Raw genomic sequence first — 19,673 nt, forward strand, 5'->3', positions numbered from 1 at the left:
GATTTCAGAGCAGGCTGAACACACATTTGACAGAAATGTTTTAATTATAGTTGAATTTGCCTCTAGGCATAGAGATGGACCCGATAACCTGTAAATCTCTTCCAGCCCTGTATTCTGTTAGTCTGTGATAAAGTGTCATGGCAGAATGAGAGTCCATTTTCAGGAGTTCTTTCCTAACAAGGAAATCTCACAGGGAAAAAATTCAGGAACTGGTGATGAAAACATGAAATGTTTTGAATTTAAAAAAAAATAAAAAAAGTGCAGAAACAAGTTATAGGGAAGTACAGCAGAGTAGCCAAGGGATGGGCAGGGTGATCTAAGCAGCTCTTCTGTCTCAAACTTCTGACTCAGTCTCACGATATCACCTGACTGGTGTTTAGCTCATCACACTGATGCAAAAGGTGTTGTAAACAAAGTTACTCATTTGTGAATTACTCAAGTAATTTAAATCAGGTTCCTGCAGTAATCATGCCTCTAAATGCAGTTAAGTGCACACTGAGTGCTTCATTTCTGCTAATACCAGATAGAAACATCCTCTCACTTCCCTTAAGGAGCATCTGATGCCCAGAGTGAGTTATATTTTCCCTGTAGTGTGGGTACCTAGTGCAAAGCAGCTGATCAGTTCTTTCACAGAGAACCAGAATAGGTGCCTTTTGTGAGAAGATGCTATCTCCACTACAGAGTAATTTTAAATAACAAAGAGGAAGGAGGGCCATTTTCTTTCAAGGTAAGATGACAATCCATTTGCCCTATGACCATATTACCTTACTAAGTGACCTAAAGTAAGAAAACCATTCCTAGCTTCTCAAGTAAATCAGGTTTGACTGACAACTTTACTTTTCCTGTAGAGGTTGTAACTGATCAGATAAAGCTTGGGACATTAGTAAATAGTGTGGAAAAGAAAATGTAACTACCAAGAGTTCTGTCAGAAGCTTCAGTAATGAGTTCCCCATTAAATGGCTTGATGTTCTACTGCTCCAAAGAAAAAAAACCCTTATCTATATTTATCTTCTGTAAGAAGGCTACCAAAATAAGGCCAATGGTCTGTAGGAGGCAACATGGGAGCTGCTGCCCATGAAGAACAGAACAGTTTAAGTACTTTACAACATGGAAGGCAGAGTCAAGTTTTATCATATGAAGCACAACAAGAAACTGGATCTGTTTTATCACCTCATTCAAATGTGACCCACAGTTAAAGGAGCCATTATGCTCAAGCACTCTGGTAGCTTTAGGGTTTTAAGGCATCACATGGAGACGGGAACAGGTGTAGGGTGGGAAGATCACTGCAGTTTGGAGTCCTCTTGCTTGCCCAGCCCTCACAGCCTCTGTTTCTCTGGGGACAGCATGGGTGCCAGGGCAGCTCTTGCAGCATGAACAGTGTTTTTCCTGCCCCTTCCTTTCTGAAAACATGGATACCTGCATTGCAATGAATGGCTCATGCTGGAAGGGACCTGAAAGACCATCTAGTTCTAACCCCCACACACTACACCGGGGAGCTCAAATTCCCATCCAACCTGGCCTTGTATGCTTCCAAGGATAGAGCATGCACAACTTCTCTGGGAACCTGGGCCAGTGCCTCACTCCTCACAGTGCAGATTTTTTCCCTAAAATAAAAAATACGTCTCTCCACTTTTAGTTTAAAATCGTTCCCCCTTATCTGATCACTGCCTGCTCATGGAAAAAGTTGTTCTCCCTATTTTCTTATAGTCCCTTTCAATACTGGAGATCTGAGGTTTCCTCAGGATGTCCTACAGGCTGAACAACCTCAACTCTCAGCCTGACTTCACAGGAGAGGTGTTCCAGGATTTTTGTGTCCCTCCTCAAGACTTGCTCCAACAGGTCCATGTCTTTCCTGCACTGAGGACCCCAGATTTGGGTGCAGCACTGCAGACAGGGCCTCACCTGTGCTCCTTTTGATGGAGCCCAGGATACATTTGACTTTCTGGGCTAAGGGTGCACATTGCCAGTGCCTGTCCAGCTCTTCATCCACCAGAACCCCCAAGTCCTCCTCTGCAGGGCTGCCCTCAGTGGGTTCATCTCCCACGGTTTTATGTCAAGTTCCTAAATGATTTTGAAATTCAGATGTAAGCTGAATGCTTGGTAATAACTCAGCCTATAAATTAAAAAAAAAAAAGTGAGAATATCCATGGCATTTCTGTCCTGGAGCTTCTGCAAACTGCAGCAGGGTTCAGGCATGGTGGTTTGCTCCCCACACTTTGAAGTGAGTTTGAAATAAAGAAAAAATTAAGGACTGAAGGTAGTACACTATGAAGCTGGAGCCTCATGCCAGGTCAGTCTTCCTGCTGAGCTCCTCCCATTTCTTAACCTCACCCTAGCCACTGCAGAGAGAATTATCAGCTGTTTATCTGAGTCTTGCAACAGCTGCTGATAAAGGCTGTTTAGTCATCTCCCGCAGCCGCTGCAGGCGGAGCGCGTTGGGCTGAGCCGGTGGCCCCGCCACTGCACGCACTTGCTTTTGTCAGGTGTTTTAGTGGCTGCAGTTAACACTGCACCTGGGAATGTTTCTCTTAGGAACCACCCCAGGTTACCAAAAGGTGTTTCATGAGGTGATGTATCCACATCACCTGATGTTCACCCCACCCTCCCTCATGGCATCAGCCTTTGCGGACCCTGAGCAACTTGGGCATGGCAGCTGCTACCCACAGCTTTCCCCAGCCATGGGGGAGGGCAATACATGTCCTTCAGCAGAGAAGGTGGAAATGGCTGCTCCTCCTCACAGCCAGAGGCAGAAAGCTGGGGGGTAGTCGAGCTTCAGGACTGCAGTATTGCCACTGCCCATGGCCTTGCACGACCTTGGGCTGGTGAGGCTTTGGGTCATCCAGACCCTCCTTGTAAAGTACAAGGCAAAGGAGCTCAGAGCTAGCTCTGGTCAAACGCAGGATCTGCAGCCACAAGGAATCTGTAAAGTTTGGAGTTTTGTGATACAGAGCAAACAAAACTGATCTGCCCTCTGATGTTCAGTCTGAGACACAAGATACAAGCTCAGAGGCCTATAAACTGAGGACTGTCCAAAGAGAAAAATGAAGGCACTGACAGTAAGTTCTTCATTTAGTTCAGAGGGATTCTGGTCAAACAGGTACAGCAGCAGAGCAGAACTGGCAGCAGGCTTGTTTAAACACTTGAGAAGCTGGGTTTGTGCCACACAACATCCCCAGGTTCCCCAGCAGCCAGCAGTACACAGAGCAAAGCTGCTGCTGTGCTGTGCCTGCTCTTCAAATAACACTGGGCACAGACTCTGTTTTTGTTTGCTAGCAAACTTTGCCATGGGTCACATACAAGCACCTTGTACAAATACCTCTTAGAAACTTGTGGGGGGCCTTCAGAAAGGGGCATTTCCCTCATCCCGTTTGTTTTCTGTGCAAATTCAGGAATGAATTTCAGGAGTGGGGATAGGATTAGGAAGATGACAGCAGAACAAGGGTGCTGTACACTGAAAAGCTGCACAAGCCTTTCATGTTGTGAATTGAACCCTTTGTCCATTTGCCTATTACAGCTGCCTCTGTAGGGGCATAAAGGTTATGGCAACTGGGAGGTGAGGGCCACATCTGGGGCTGCCCCCTAAAACCTAGCTGGGCTTTTTATTCTCTCTGTTTATTTACTTTGTTTGCTTGTAGACTTAGAGTTCTCCCTTATGGGTATTATACCTATTTAATGCTGCTAGTGTTGCTTCCCATCCCCCCTATCCATTGATTTGTGGAAAGCCTCCCATCAGAATGCAGTTTATTCAAAGAATATTAAATTTTGCCACAGAGGGAAGTTCCATCAAGCCAATACTTGTAAATACTTGCAGGTAAGTCACTGTCCAGAGTAATGAAGGGTGCTAACAGTGATGGGTACAACAGGTTTTAATGACTTCATGACAGGCTTGATAGAGACATAACAAGACTCCATTAAAGTGTGAGAGAATTAAAATATACATGGATGTTTTTCCACTTTGTCCATCTAGGGGGGAAAAAAAAAAGAAACCAAAACAGGTAGGTTTGTTGTTCTTTGAAACCCTTCTTGCATTCAAATCTTAAAAGCTTCAGATGAACATTCCTAACAGCAGAAAAAATTGTATTGTGTGTAGTTTTTATAGAGTTTTTTTTAAGGGATTTGCTAGCCACAGCTTTTTAGGGAGAAAGTTTATGTCATTTTGTGGAACATAGGTATGTTTGTAACCTGAAGAGACCTTGTGTCCCAAGATCAGATTTCTGGAGTGGAGAAACAGAAGAGGAAAAACAATCCTGTGTGTGAGGGGTAGGTCAGGAAGTTTGGAAACTTCCATTGTGGCTGGCACAACTGCAGGCTGTCTGTGCTCTGCACAACCCAGCTAACCTCAGTCTGCTTCTGGTTTTTTTTAATATAAAATAGAGAAACATTATCAACCCAGGCTACTGTTATGAAAGCAAATTTCTCAATTTTCACAGTTTTTGACTTCATTGTGTCAGTACACAGGGCTCACATGTAGTAAAGACTGCATGCCTGCAAAAATAAACACATGTTCATAAATAGACTTTGGAAGCAGCTCCCTGCTGGCTCTTGACCAGAAAGGCAGAAAATAAGGAGGAGGGGAGTGTGCCTCTTCATTGCAAGTGATTTGTTTTTCTCCCTAATGCTACACACTGTTCAGGACTATTTCTAGGAAGAAGGCAGTCATAAAATCCAATCAATATATGCTGCAACATTGCCGACTAGAAGAAAAACAGTATGTGCAGAACAAGAACAAGTATTTGAATAAAGTTCTTGGAAAGAAGCATCTCAGAATGCAGTGGGCCAGGAACATTTGTTCTGTGGTGTACATTTAGTATTTGTTCACACAGAAAGCTTTAAAAGTATTTAGAAATGTTTTTTAAATGTTAAGAATCCCTTGATCTTTCACTAATACTAAAATGACTGCATTGGCTTTGAAATTCTTTCACCATGTCAAAATGTCACACTTTTAAAAGTTTTCTGGCTCTCCTCCTACTTTTTCAGTATTTTACCTAAACAAGGCTCAGTGGCCTGGCAGCCACCAGTCTCTTTGTTAAATGTCATATAGTTTTTCTCCAGGCAGGGCAATTCTATGGGTGAAGCTTTACAGATCCCTGGCTGTAGAGAGTGAAATTTGTTCTGTGAGAGGTTAACACCTCCTGATACTCCAGACTGGCATGATTAATTTTTGAACTAACTTCACAGATTAAGCAAAAAAAAAAAAAAATGGTGGCAAGAAATAATCTGTTCACAGCAGACTCCTGCTGTCCTTGTTTTCACTTCATTATGCCATGTCCATAATGTAATTATTCCTATGTGAAGGGATTCCTGAAGAGGACAAGCACATAGGTCCAGCTGTTGTTATTTCACTTCAGGTGCCAACCTCAAGGCAAAGGTAAAGTAATTTTCAGAGCCTTTTTCACCCAGGCCACAGTCTTCATTATGTGGCATCGGTTTAATAGAAAGATATCCTTTTTCTGGGCTGGTTTGTTAGTGCTTGTGTTAGTGAGGTAGCACTGGATTTGGAGTCCCCATGATATCCAATCTAAAGACATTTAATGTAAGAATGCTGCTGTACCCAGCCCAGATGTACCTGTCTGGTGCATTAATGTGAGAGAATAGTTCCCCTTAACTTCAATCTGACCTTTTTTTAAGTGAGATTAGATCCTGGGGCTGCACCTTTCACCTTAAATATTCATAAAAAGATGGTTATGCCTGGATTCCCTTTCTAATCCACAGAGAGTGTTGCACTGTTAGAGCATGATCCATTTAAGCTTCCTTAGCATGGCATGACATAGAGTGTTTAAATACAAGCTTTTTTCTCTAAATGTACCTCTGACCTGTCTTGGAAAGATCATTTTCATAACTGCCTTCTATTCTTTTCCCATTAAATTTTCCATCTTTTTCCCCCACAGGTTAGATCTGCTTTTGTATCTCACCTAGAGCATACTGCTCCCATCAAAGCCAGTTTCTCTTCAGCAAAAATCTCATAGTCAATGGGAAGTGAAAGCAAGTGCAAATACATCCTGAAAATCAGTTTAAAAGAACTTCCTTTGTTGCAGCACTAAATTATCCCAGAGTTTATAAAGAAATTATCCTTGTGTTTATAATGAAAAGGAAGATACACTAAGACTCACATTCTATACTGGTGTTTGTTGGCCTTCAACAGTGCTTTGAAGGTTTAATTGGGGCTCACTTTGTCACACACTATACAAAATCAAAAGGTTGTCACAGGATGCCTCTTTTGTGAAATCCTCATTAATTTAAGTCAAGTTTTCCCAAATCTTAGCATTCAAAAGTCTGGGCAGTCACTCACTCTCTGCTACTTGCCACCAACTTTATTAATATAATAAGGAAAAAGTGATCATTAATTAGGCAGCCTAGGACGAGCTGAAAGGTTTGTTTGGCATGTATGGCAGGGTCAGGAACAGCTACCACAAGGCCAGCAAGTAGTCAGGAGGTAGGTCTGCTCCAGCCTGGCTTCAGGAATGATTGTCTGAAGGTTTACAAAGCAGAAAGCAAACTACTGGTGCTGCCAAGCAATTAAGACCACTGTTCAATAGCTGTGAACTAAGACAAGCCAGTTTAAGTGAGGAGCTGCCTCTCCCCTGTGCAAATGTTGCACAGATTCCTAATGAGCAGCATCTTCCCAAACCTTAGAGGAAGCCTAAGTGAGCTCACCCTTCCCTCTGTAGGGAGTGGAGAGATAGAAACAATTCCAAGGACTGAGTTACTCCCAAGAGGATTGTTGTCTTTGGAGTGTAGACATAAATCCTTCCATGGATTCAAACAAAACATCTCTTTTCATTGAAATGAGGTGATAAACCTGCAGCATCCTATTTTCTTCCTTTTTTTTTTTTTTTTTCCCAGCATGGGTGGAAATCAAATCCACAGGAAAACAGGAGGTGGGGGCCCCAGGGAGCCTGTGGGAATCCCTGCCGTGGCTGAGATTGAGCTTTCTTCCCCAGATGATCCCACTGATGCCTCAGGTGTTTGGCAGCCTCCTCGGTGGAGGGCAGAGGCTCCTTCCAGCTCCTGCCAAAAGCTAAGGAGAAGCATTGCTGGGCTGGAGGCAGCCCAGCTCTTGCCTACAGCTTACTGGGTGCTGTGTGGAAGGGAAACCTTTCCCCATGTGTCAGCCAGTGTCACCATGCCCCTGGATCTGTTGACCCTCACCCTCCAACTCTGCTTCACTCTCACCATTAACCACATCTCTTCCATCTTCTCTTTCTGCCAAACCTGGATCCATCCTGGCTGTTCTGCTTCATTGCCCTTTCCTGCTTGCAGGCTAAAAGTGAAGTGCCCAGCCCAAGCAAAAGCCAAATATTTGGATTCTGCAGTAAGCACTGGGTCAATTCTCAGTCCAGAACATTTTCATAGTTCCACATCCATTGCAGGGACTTCCTTCACCTACCCAGCTGCTCAGAGCTGCCAAGAAAACTGAGGAAACTTGACCATTGCCACTCCTGCTGCAAACCCTGCCACCCCTCAGGCACAGGCTGCCTGCAGGAAATTAGACACCTGCTTTGGTCTGCTTGCAGTCATGAAGTGTTGGTATAGTATGTCTGCCAAACCACTATTAATAAACCACCTTTTTGTCTGTGATAGAGTTATGCCAAGATAAAATGCCATTCCTTCTACCATCCATCTTGTTTTTGTTTCACAAGTCCTGGCAGAGCTCTTTTCTGTACTATTTCCTGAGCTACTGGCATTTGTGCAGCACTTACCATGGAAGGAAGAAGATAAAATTAGTGAATTAGTCAAATAAGTAAGAGTTAAAAGAAACTACTTGTTCTCAGTTGTAACATTAGGGCCTGACTATCCACAACCTGCTATACTAGGTGTGGGGGAAAGAGAGAAAGTGTATTAATTTTGAGGAAAACATGAGCTTTATAGCATGGGTTGCACACAGGTTTTGCTTTGGTCTGTGCCTATCTTCATGGGCTTGTCCTTTACATCTTATACAGCTGCTGGGGGGAAGCAGGAGAGGAATTTGATGAAAAATAGGGTAAATGTCATCTTTTAGTTAAATTCCTTTCACTTAGCATTACTTTTCACATAGAAGGGGGAAAATATTATGTTTGTACTCTGTTTACTAACTGCATTACCCTGCTTACACACAGCACAGCCTGATGAATGTCACAATGTATTGCAAAAAGTGTTATTAACATAATCCCCTTTCAACAGATGGAGCAGCTGAGAAAGTTGCAGAGGGTTATTGAAACTCATCCAGCAGTGTGAGGGAAAATAGCTTTGTCATCCTGTCTCAGGCCAGCACTGCCCTGACCAGGGCAAGAGCCACAGCTCATTTCCCATCTTAGCTGAGAGTCAAGTCTTGCTTGACTTATATTCAAATTTGGCCCCTGTTGCACACACAACATTAAATTTCCAGGAGAAGAGATTTAGCAGCACCTTAACTTTTTTTATCAAAGGTCATGTCTGTAACTGCTTTAAGTTAGCTCACTTGCATTTCCTGATTTACAAAAGCACCAAGACTCATACAGTGAATCCAATTTAGCTTAGGAAATAAGGATGAAGGGCATTTAAATACCCTTTGGGAAAACTCTCCTTCAGGTTTAATCTGTTTTTTTTGGGGATTTTTAAATAAGGATAAAACAGATTAAGGAAACTGTTGTCTTGCAAAAGAGATTTCAATTTTTTTATTAATTATTTAATTATTAAAGAGTATATTTACGTTGAATTTCCAAAGTGTCCATCTGAAGGAATGCTGCCCCTCAGATGCATTTGACTCATAAAAAACTCTAAGCAAAACTGGCAGAGTGGAGTGGCTCAGAAATTTACAATGAGAGAAAATTCTTGAACTCCAGGGATTTCTCAGAGATATTTACTGAGGTGGAAATTCTTTAAAGCCTCGATTTATACCTCTCCCCAGTCCTTCTCCACCTTAAAATATCCAGGAATTAATGAGTCAATGGAATCCTAAAGTACTTAAAAAAAGATAAGGTAATCCATCATAATTTTCAGATTTTAAAGGAAAATTAATGATTTTATTAGCAAAGCTGTGCTGAAATCCTAGTTGCTTGTGTAAGTAAAAATTACCCTTGAGATGTCTGATGATATATTGCTTGCTTTTAAAAGGTCTCCTCCTTCCTGTAGGAGATTGCAATAGGGATGGTGTTAGAGTCAAAGCTGTACAATGTGCAGTGGGTGAGCAGAGAGAATAGCCCAGCACAGTGCAGGAAAAAACACCCCTAAGATGAAAAAAATTAAAAGTGAATAAATTAAAAGTTTTCAAACTGGTTAGCAGATAAAGAAATATATCTCAATATAAGGATACATTCATATTAACTGACCTTTTTTTTTTAAAGGGTGCATCCAGTTTAATTGGTTTTACTTGCTACAAGCTGTTAAATATCATATGGCCTCATTTCTAAGAAGGGGAAGATAAATATCAAGTGTCAGCCAAAAATAATATGTGGGACCACTGGAGGGCACTTTTGTTTTAAAAATCCCTCACTTTAAAAGCCTTTTGGCATCAATACAACTTCTGCAAAAACAGGAGGGAACAGAGCTGAGGCTTGCCACTTGTACATGGAAATTCATTGGAAAATATTTATTTTATTTTAAGATGATTTGTAGCCCAGAAGGGCTTGAGGATATTTTGGCAAATAACCTTTATGAAACAGCTATTCTCACTAATTGTTTTTTCCTTATTACAGATTTTTGCAATGTGACTGGAACACATAACATTAATGAATCAATTAATTAAAACAACAACTATAGAATGGGTTAGAATGAAAAAGACTGTATTTTTTGTCTCTGTTGCTATGCAGACACATTGCTAGCTCTGCATTTAAAAGAAGAATATGCTAAAACTATTCACCTGATCCATGGGTCAGATATCTGCCAGATATATTGGTTCAAAGGCTCCAAGTTTACTGAAGGAATGAAGAAGGAGCAAAGAGCAATTCTCTGTGTACTGGATTCATTTCTAGACTAATCCTGCAAATTTATTCCTCTCAGCAGTCTTCATTAGAGGATTGATACAGTTCACTTCAGAGGGAGAGTGGGCCTAAATAAAATAAAATAAAATTAAAAAAAAAAAAGCTTTATTAAACTAGCTGCCAATGTTCAGTCTGTCCTTTTGCAGTTTTATTTTCCTTGTTGACTTGTCCTTCATGAAAGTGGGCTGCTGCTTCCTGGCCTTCCTGCTTGGGACCAGCCATGCAATTCCTTGTTCCCCATTTCTGTTGGGCAAAGTGCAATTTGTTCATCCATTATTGCAGAGCATTTCCCTGCAAAGCCACAAAACAGCACTACTACAAGATCAGACCAAGGCTTTTTTGAAATTCAGAAGACAGAAGGGGAAAAAAGGAAAAGAAGGCAAGAAAAAAATGGAAAACACATATATGCCTCCATCAGGTATTTCCTTCTTGGCTTTTCTGAATGGAGGATGAAGACTTTATTGTGAGTGGGAATGTCTGCATTGCCTGTGATATAGAATCTGCTGTGTTTGAGTAAATGATTGCCTTTTCATACTCTGGTCTGGGGTTTTAATAATGAACTTCCTGGGGGACTGTAAAGATAAAAATCACAGCTTGGTACTTGTTGAAGGTTTAAAGAACTGCAATTTCTAAATAGTTCTACTGAGGGATAAGCAGCCTTTTGCCTCCTGCCCCTGAGCACCATGACAGCATCATGGGAAGCTGAACAAAACTCACACTGAAGCCCACAAAATTCATCCCTACAGGACCAAACACAGAGAAGCTCTGCACACTGAGTGAAGGCTCTCCTTTTTTGTCAGCTTTGCAGGGAAACCATCCCAGTACAGCACCAGCAGGCAGCAGCACAGATGTAAAAAATTCAGGGATGATGGTGAAGTTACAGTAAAAACTACCAGCTCCATTTGGGACAATACAGATCATAGATTAAAGGGGAAACAGTTTCAGGAACTTCTTTTTCTCTCTGCTTTAATATATATGATATTGTGCTGGTAAATTCTCATAAAATTATTGACTTATTTCCCTATGAGTGTGGCATCTGGTACCAAAAGAGAAAAAATTACTTGTTAGGATGGTCTTGGAGTAACTTCCATTCCTCATTTCAGGAACTGCAATTCCAGGTGGCATTTACCTCAGTTCTAAAACACAGTGCATCTGAACTGGGGGCCTGGGGCAGTGTGAGGCAATGTGCCCTGGCAGGATAGCCATGCTGTGAGTAAAACACATCCTTCTCTTCTCACTGCTCCCTTGCTCCCAGGCAAGCACAGCTTTGTTTTCTGTGTCCACACTCATCTCATAGCTGTCTCTAGCCTTCAGCATATGCAGCTCCATTTGCAATTTCTAAATGATTTCTAACTCTGTAAAAGTAATGAGATCCCCAAGGTCACTTGGTCTATTTCCTTAACATATTACCCACCTCAAATATGTAATTTCAAGCAAAGTAGAAGACAGTTCTGTGCTTTCTGAACTATTTTGCCATGCAGGCTTTTCAATGATCTCCCCAGCTTGTGTGCATTAAAAACAGAGGGGACATATTCTGAGGTGGCAGCACGATGGTCCCTTCTTGTGCACACCCTGCTGTGGCACCCAGGGCCTCATGGCTCCCTGGTGATGAAATGCTCAGTGGGAAATGCTCAGATGATGACAGCCCCACCTTTATCTGCTCATTGTTTTAGAGCAGAAGCTCTGTGGAAGATGCAGTGGAAGTGTCAGACTTATGCTAAAAGCTTTTCAGTAAGCTTTTTCTTACCTCCCAGAGGCAGGGGACTTTAAATTGAAAAGAGTTTTAGCCTTTGCCATGATTGGTAACAGCTTAATAATTTTTTTAATGCAGACATTTAAAAGCCAGTAGCAGGAAACCAATATGTACTACTGTATTTCAAAAAAAAATCTCAGGTTTTAAGACAGCTCTGGTTCTTTGAGATGTGCTTGTGCTTTCTGTCTGTTTGGGTTGGGTTTTTCTTATCTGCTCCACTTTTCAGAGTGTTTTCCACTTGCAGCCTAGACCTCGGTAGGTTTTGTTTGGCTGCTCAGCTGCTGAAGCTCAGCCTTGGGCTGACCAGTCCCTGGACTCTGCCCTTGACCAGGTGCAAACTCACACTCCAGGAATGACCATGTCACAGACCATGTCAAAAAGAGTAGGAGAGTCAAAAACAGAGGTTCACACTCTGCTTGCATTTATGGCAGCATAAGATAAAAAAAGTGTTGCTAAAGCATTACTCAAATTAAGGTTATGGTGCCAAGGCAGTGGAGGTGACAGGAGCTGGGGTGAAGCAGCTGACAGCCCCCTGGCCCTCACAGCCTTTCATCCCTGTGCACCAAGCTGAACTTTCAGGTCTATATTAAGACAGGGCAGGTTCTCTGAGACATGATCTCCAAATACAGAGTGATCACTGACCTCCTGCAACCTGCCCTAAATAAAATGCAAAAGGACTTGGCCTGCAGTCAGCCCCCAAAGAGTGAACCACAGGGAAGGGTCTGGGTTCAACTTACTGTTTGTTTTTCAGTAGATGGGAAGGCAGCACATGTGCTTGATGCTCGAGATCTGCAGTGAATACCACTGAGACTTATTTACCCTTGCAAAAATACATCCTCCACTCTCTGAAGGGTCAGCCCTCCAAAATGGGAGCAAGGAGCTGCAATGGAGCAGCACTGGCTGCTGCTGCCAACCTGCCTGGCATGGCAGGGAACCCGTGGGGGGGAAAGATGCTCCTGCCCCTCACAAGTGTGGAGTCTGCTCAGGAGGTGGATGCAAAAAACCCACCAAAATAAAAGGAGGAGAGCTGAGCCCATGGGCCTGTACTTAGGGCAGTAGCTGATCCCAGAATGGCACAGATCAGCTGCAGATCAGGAGGAGGGGAGGAATCCCCCCAGAGAGACCCTTCCCAGCAAAGATGCGTGGGATGGAGTCCCAGAGGCCAGAGCATTGCCATGGGCTGGGAGCAGCCCTGTTCTGGCAGCCCTGCTGTCAGTGCAGGACCACATCCCCTGGGCAATGGCTCTGCCTCTGCTCTGAGCTGGCACAGCTTTGGGGGGCTGTGGGGAGCAGCCTCTTGCCCTCCCTGCTCTTTCTGACTTACCCAGGACAGCTGCTCAGTGCAGTGAATGTCTCACAGTGAGAAACAAACAGTCCTTAGATTTCCAAAGAAATTGATGCTACTTGAATTGCTATCCCCACTGGAATCTGGTGAATCCAGGACTGCCTGCAGCCCCAGAGAAATGACAGTGCTTTGTCATGACTGTGGTTTGGTCTGGGACTGGGAAGGGAATGATGGAAGCTTGTCCTGAGGAGGCATTGCAGTCCCTCTGCCTCGGCAGCACCAGCTGCAGCAGCACTGGCAGCTCACAGCAGAGAGGCATTGCAGTTCTGGAAGGCTTCTCCCAAAGCATCTCAAACACAACACAAGATGCAGGTTAAATGAATCTAAAAATTATATGTGTTGGAGGGAAATGAGGGTTACCATTTTCAACTGTGCCTGTTTGATTTGGGCTTCCAGTATAAATGGCTCCTTGTGGTAAAGGTGAAAGTTGTAGAAATTCTTCTGAACGTGAAGGTCTCAAGCAGACATCTTAGAGCACAGCTACCTAATAATTTGAAACACTAGCAAATAAAACCTGAATTTTGCCTAGGGCAGTATTGGAAGTTTGTATTTGATGCAGGAATTTGCACAGTTCTCCTTGATGTCTGCTATGTTTTGACAGGCCCAGTGTTGACCACCATCCCCACATGTTATATCAGCTTCTCTCAGTGATGTTCAATTTATTTGTTATTTTTTATTTATTCCTCCTCTGGGAAGGACATCAGTATACAATCTTATTCATAACCCTAGAAAATGTCTATATGACATCATATTTGTTTGGTCCTCTAACAACATCAGGATAAATCAGAGGCAGTTTGAAGTCTAAATGCTTAAAAAACCAAATTTTTGCTTCTGGAAGCATATAAGTTTTTAATCATGCACTGCATTTCAAAGCCTGGAGCTCATATGTTTTTATTTGCATACCTAGGGAATCTTTTTATTGAGGAGCTTTCTGTGATGAGCTTTTAATATTCTCAAATATATGTATTCTGTTATCCTCTCCAAAGACCAAAATTTTCTCTGTATCTACAACATAGTGATAGGCAGAACCCTATAGAGGTAAGTGGTTCTTTTCTGATGTCCTCAGCAGAAACCCAGAGTCAGCAGCTCCTAAAGGCCAATAGCAACAGTTTCAAATGATATTTAGCACATCTATTTAGATCAGAAATCTGATATTCTTTATATGCTGAATAACACTGTTTATTTCACTTATATCTTACACACTCAGTGCAAAACAGATTGCTGAAAGGGGCAGTGGGATCCATGACTTTCCTTGGCAATTTAAAAGACTTATATGTGAAGGAAATTTCTAGAACAAGACTAAAGCTAAAGTGCACTTCAGACAAATGCAATAGTTAAAATATTGTGCAGTAGATCTTAATTTTTAATAAAGGTGAAAGCCAGGCATTCAGTGACATTTGAAGTTTAAAGAAAAAAATAAAATCCCTGACTTCTTTGTTCCTTTTCAGTTTGGTTTATATTGAACACAGTCTTGATGTTGCTTAGTGCTCCAGCCATCAGTCCCATCTCTCCCCACCCAGCCTCCATTCTGCTCAGCCTGTGGAGAATTTTCAGTGGAAATATAAAGTTGCCACCTATGTTAAATTTAGAAATCAACACCTATAAACTGTCTTCCTATCTGTCAAAAACAGACATCTACCAACACACAACAGGAAGCCTGTGTCCTGATAGTGAGAACAACTGGTGCTCCTTTTCACCCTCCCTGCATGTTCCTCCAAAGATGAGACCAGTTTAAATCCATGTTCCTATTATTAGCTAAACCAATTTATTCTGTGCATTCTCCCTTCAAAAAGCAAGTCTCAGGTAATTCCTTGGGTACCTGCAGGACATATCATTTCTTGACATACCACATACATTTATGCCTGACCACATTTGGAAACCATTTCAAATATTGTCATTCCCTGAAAAATCATAGATGTATATGTCTATAAAGAGATATGAAAACCATATATGAAACCATAAATATTAATTTCAAAACATGTAATTGCTTTTTAACCCCTTTAGTGCTTTTTTAAAAGTAATTGAAAGCCTTGGTTTTTCCTGAAACTTAGCAAATTGCCAGGTGATTCAGTAGAGCTGTTCCTATTTCTACCCAACGTCCCTTCAGAGGGAATTCATCCTCTATCTTTCTGCCAGAGCCCTGTACTGACCCACATCCTCTCCAGCAGCACTAGGCATCAGCCCAGACCTTAAAACACAGAATCACAGCCACTATTAGGGGAACATCAGTGCAGACTGTATTTCATTAAGGCAGCTTCAGTCTTACTGAAGAAAAATGACAGGACATTTCTGCATTTCACTGGCTCTTTTTTTAATGCAGACCTCCAGAGCAAACATTAACACTGTTCCTTGCATCCTTTCCCCTCCATTATACTCAAAAGCCTTTCAACAGCATAGCTTTGCACAGCCAGTAAGACAGCAAAGCAGACAGTACAGAATCAGTCAGGTTTCCTTGTAGAGCCCAGCTACACAGGAGAAGCAAAAGAAGGTTTTCCCCATTCAGTTCTTATTTTAAAAGTCCACTGGCTGAACTAGAGGAGACAACCAAACCATCGATGCAACACAGATTTCAACAGGAGGCTAAAAATGCAGCTGATACTCAGTACTATTGAGGGTCACACAGCCCAGCTTGTTACTTTTTTCTGAAGCTTTAAGTGTTATTTATGCCACCTTAGGGCACAGTCTCTTACCCAAGACCAAGGGGAGCCAATGGGGGTCTCTGGATGATCTTCCTCCTCAGACGACATCCTGAGCTGGTAGCTCTTCCCTGTGCTTCACACGCACCTCTACAGCCACTGTTGGTTTCTGCCATATACAAAAAAGCTGCTTTCAGGTTTTAGCTGTAGACAACAAAGCTGCAGAGAATATTATTTTGCAGCGATCATGTTCTTGCTAATTTTACCTGCCGAAGTTCTTGGAAGCACAGTCAGAGCAAGAAACCTGAGCTCAGTAAACCACAGCACACTTTCCCTGCAACTGACTCCTCAAGTGCTCTACTTCAGTCAAAAGGTTCAGTGAAAGCTTAGAGCCTGAAAAACACAATTTCACTTCCAAATGGTATCCTAACTTTCATATAAGATTTTATGGTCAGACAGTTTGCTGAGTTATAAATTCCAGGAACAGAATACAAGGAATTTTTACTGCCAACATTATATTACTATTGTTAATCATATTTTGTACGAATTTTAATAGTTTAATTTTCTTTTCAAGACAGGTTCTTAATGCCAAAATCTAATTCTGCCTTTTTGCACAGCTGCACAACTCCACAGTCGTAACTGTGAGTGAGAAGGCAGCACAGCTTTCCTGTTCTTCTGCACAATAATATTTGAAAGAGGATAATTTTAATTTCTATTTCTTCATTTTGGCCTTCTGTTTGTGCCTAGCTTGGTACCAGTATGTAGAATCTGCATGGATCCATACAGATCACACACTATTTATTTATCAGATAAACTTGTCTTGAATCTTTTGAGACTTCTGGCTCTGTCTGAGGTGACAGCTGGGTTCAACATCTTGAAATCACTTCTGGCAGCTGGCAGAAATCACAGCCTTGCCACCAAGATACAGCCTGAGATTTTGTTTTCAAACTGACCACTAAGTCACAGCTATGAGACACTTTCACCACCGTGGCTTCAATTTTGTTATTTGTCATCTCTCTGCTTATAAGGCATCCAGCTGCAGTAGCTGGTGGAATAAAGTTGCTATCAAAACCCCTGAACCCTTCTGTTACATGTCTGGCTTTGGGCAAAGGCTTCTAAATCTTTACACTGTTATGTAATGAAGTGGGTTATTTATAGCACCCCACTGCAGGAGAGTCCTAGCATTAACTATGAGCTGATAACAGTTATCAAATAAACAAATATGCCCAGCTATGCTTCATATTTAACCCTAGGCTATATGCAAATTCAGTGAGTAGGAAAATAATCAATCAGTGGGAAAACTCTGGAAATAAGGCATAGAGAAGAGAAACAGCCTGTTGCCAGCGTGTGGTCTCTCACCACTGTGAGTGTCACCAGGTAGGCAACATTCAAAGCTAGAGAGGACTAGAAAGTGACAACCCTCTGTGAGAGCTGGCAGCCCACCAGGCATTGTCAGCTGGAGGATTAGGGTATCACAGGCCATGGATGCACAGTGTGTTGTTTTCAACAGCAGCTTCAGCATCAGCTGTGCTTGCCTCTGTCATCCTCCTTCTCCCAAAATACAACATGCAAGACCATTTAAAGTCTGAAATATATTCCTAAAACAATTCTGAGGTCTCAAGAAGAGCTGTAGTATTCCAGCTCTGTTAAGTTCATTGCTGCATGGAGTTGCCTTCAAGCTTTGAGAGTATTGGGAATGAATATCATTCCTATGTTTCAACCAGAACTAACACAGCTGCCAAACTGCTCTGAATGCCTGGCATGGCAAAGTGCCAGTTTGTATCACAGGACAAGCATTAGATGGAGGCAGCCCAGTCTCAGCTCACCTCAGTTACTCACTGGGCCTGTGGGACTCTGCTGGGCTCCCTCAGCACCCCTGTGGCACTGTCACCCAGCCTCCTGCTGCTGGCTCTGACCTGCTCCTGCTCCTGGCTCTGACCTGCTCCTGCTCCTGAAACCCTCTGCAGCCAGTCCCTGATGGAATGACTCTCCACCTGATGGGTGTCTCAGGGTCACAAGGCACTGATGTGAAAGGCATTTGGAACAGATCTGACCATCAGAAAAAATGATGCTTACTTAGACTCTTTCACAGTTCACATTAGAAACTCTGAATCTGAAGTGGCCCAATAGCAAAGTCCCCCTCAAGTTATAGAGGAGCTCTTCCAAGAGAAAATAGCACAGCACTTAAGTTACCAAGATGCTCAAGTTACTTGTTTCTGTTGTACACCAAATGTTAAGACAGTAAGCACAGAAACCCATTTATTAGCTATCTGACAGATCACATTTGCTTTCTGGAACAATTTTGGGGAAGGAAATTCAATACAATTCCTCTCATTTTAGATAAACAGGGAAATGCCACGCCTAATGAATTTCAATGGCATTCCTGCCACTGCTGAAAGGTCTATTCACCAAATTTAAAAAATAAGAACCACTGTTTATTGGAGTAATTTTCCACTGTTCCACCCATTTCTTCTGATAAATTTTCTTTCAAGCTGTGATGGGTAAATATTGCAATCTGTCAGAAATAGCATTTAAATCATTGGAATATGCTGCATAATGTTTATTTATCAAATTCTTCAAGAAGTGGGCACGCATCTTTCCCAGCACACTGTATTTCTGAAAGTATTTTCTGCATTTTCTGTACCATCTGATTTCAGGAACTTTCAGGAAGCACTAATGTGGGCATTTCTCCTGGGCAGCATAGATATATCCAGTGGCTGCTGTTCCTAGATCAGTGCATCCAGTATCCCTGACCGAGGGTGACCATCACCAAACACTTCTGATCAATATACCCATAAATGCAATAATACCCAGATGTAAGAGGACTTTTCTCCATAATTTTCATAAATGATGACTCTTTCCCCAGTTCTCATCCCCACTGCCTGCTCCCCATCCCACCTCCTTGCTGTCACACACACACAGCCAGCCCACAGTTTCTTTGCCTCCTTCCCAGCGTTCCCCAGCCACATCAGCAGCTGCTTTTCCCTCACTCCCTTCCCATTTTTGCACTCCCAGGACTTCACAACTCTGTTACTACTTCCCCAGTTGGTGTTTCCAATCAGACAAATATGGATTAATAGCTGACAGAAATTCACAGAAAATCTTCTCAGACTCACAGTTCATGTAGGCTTCACATCAGATTTTAGATTCCTTCTCAACCCCATAGCCTCTGTGACATTCTCTAGCAACAAGTTTCACTGGATAATTATGCACTATATACAGAAGTTTTGATGCCAGTTTTAAACAGTGTCCTGTGATTTCACTACATGACACAGGTTAAAGTGGAGCCAGTTGCTTTTTATAAACAGCATTTGCAAGTGCTGCATCATGAGAAGAAAAACAATTTGTAATCACTCCACAATATTTAAATATAGAATATTAGCTCATGGTAGCCTCTGTGTGAACTTTATTTTGCTGATCAGATAACTGTCATTTTTAATAGAATAATTTTTCAACTCAAAGATTAATTTAGGATATTTTTAATATACTCACAATTCTACTGGAACAGCATCAGTCTCTTAAAATAGTTGATTTTCACATTACAGTAGTTTCCATGAACAAATTTTATGGAGCTGCTCTCTATTTTCTTTCTGTAAAGGTTTTTGTCTCATAAACACCTATGGAAATTTATAGCACTATGCATATTAAGAAAGCTATATTGAGAAAGCAAAAAAAAAAAAATCTACCTAGCAGAAATGCTGAGTCATAGCCCTTCTGTTTTGCATCTCCTTCAGGGGTAAAGTTCAAGATACTACAAATTCAGACCAAACATGTTTGTTCTGGGGGACTTAAGAAGGGTACACAGGGCTGCCAGCCTGCCCCACCATGGATGCCATCTTGTTTGGGAGAGAACTTTGAGATTTTGGCTGATAAATAAACAGTATTTACAAGAATAATTTAAGGTCTAGTAGAGAGAAATCACACCATCAACATAAAATAAAAGGTTCTGTGTGTTTGCAAAAGCCCATATATGAATGTGTATCTTATGGTGCAGAATCAAC

At 42.0% G+C, this 19,673-nt stretch overlaps 1 protein-coding gene across 3 annotated transcripts in view; it reads right to left on the reverse strand.

The window, feature by feature from the left end:
• The window catches only part of LPIN1 (lipin 1), a 79,544-nt gene extending 63,590 nt beyond the window's left edge, over positions 1 to 15,954 (reverse strand). The window contains exons 1-2 of one of the 3 annotated variants that reach the window (XM_079325940.1): positions 15,939 to 15,954; positions 15,727 to 15,841 (exon numbers count right to left, since the gene is read on the reverse strand). In XM_079325940.1, the coding sequence (XP_079182066.1) occupies positions 15,727 to 15,783 (57 nt within the window). In that variant the 5' untranslated portion in view covers positions 15,784 to 15,841; positions 15,939 to 15,954. Of the gene's footprint in view, positions 1 to 15,726; positions 15,919 to 15,938 lie in introns of those variants that run through there. The other 2 variants (XM_079325941.1, XM_079325943.1) reach the window with 2 other exon arrangements.
• Between the last annotated feature and the right edge of the window lie 3,719 nt (positions 15,955 to 19,673).

Source organism: Erithacus rubecula, assembly GCF_903797595.1.
Source record: "Erithacus rubecula genome assembly, chromosome: 2".
Lineage (NCBI taxonomy): Eukaryota > Metazoa > Chordata > Aves > Passeriformes > Muscicapidae > Erithacus > Erithacus rubecula.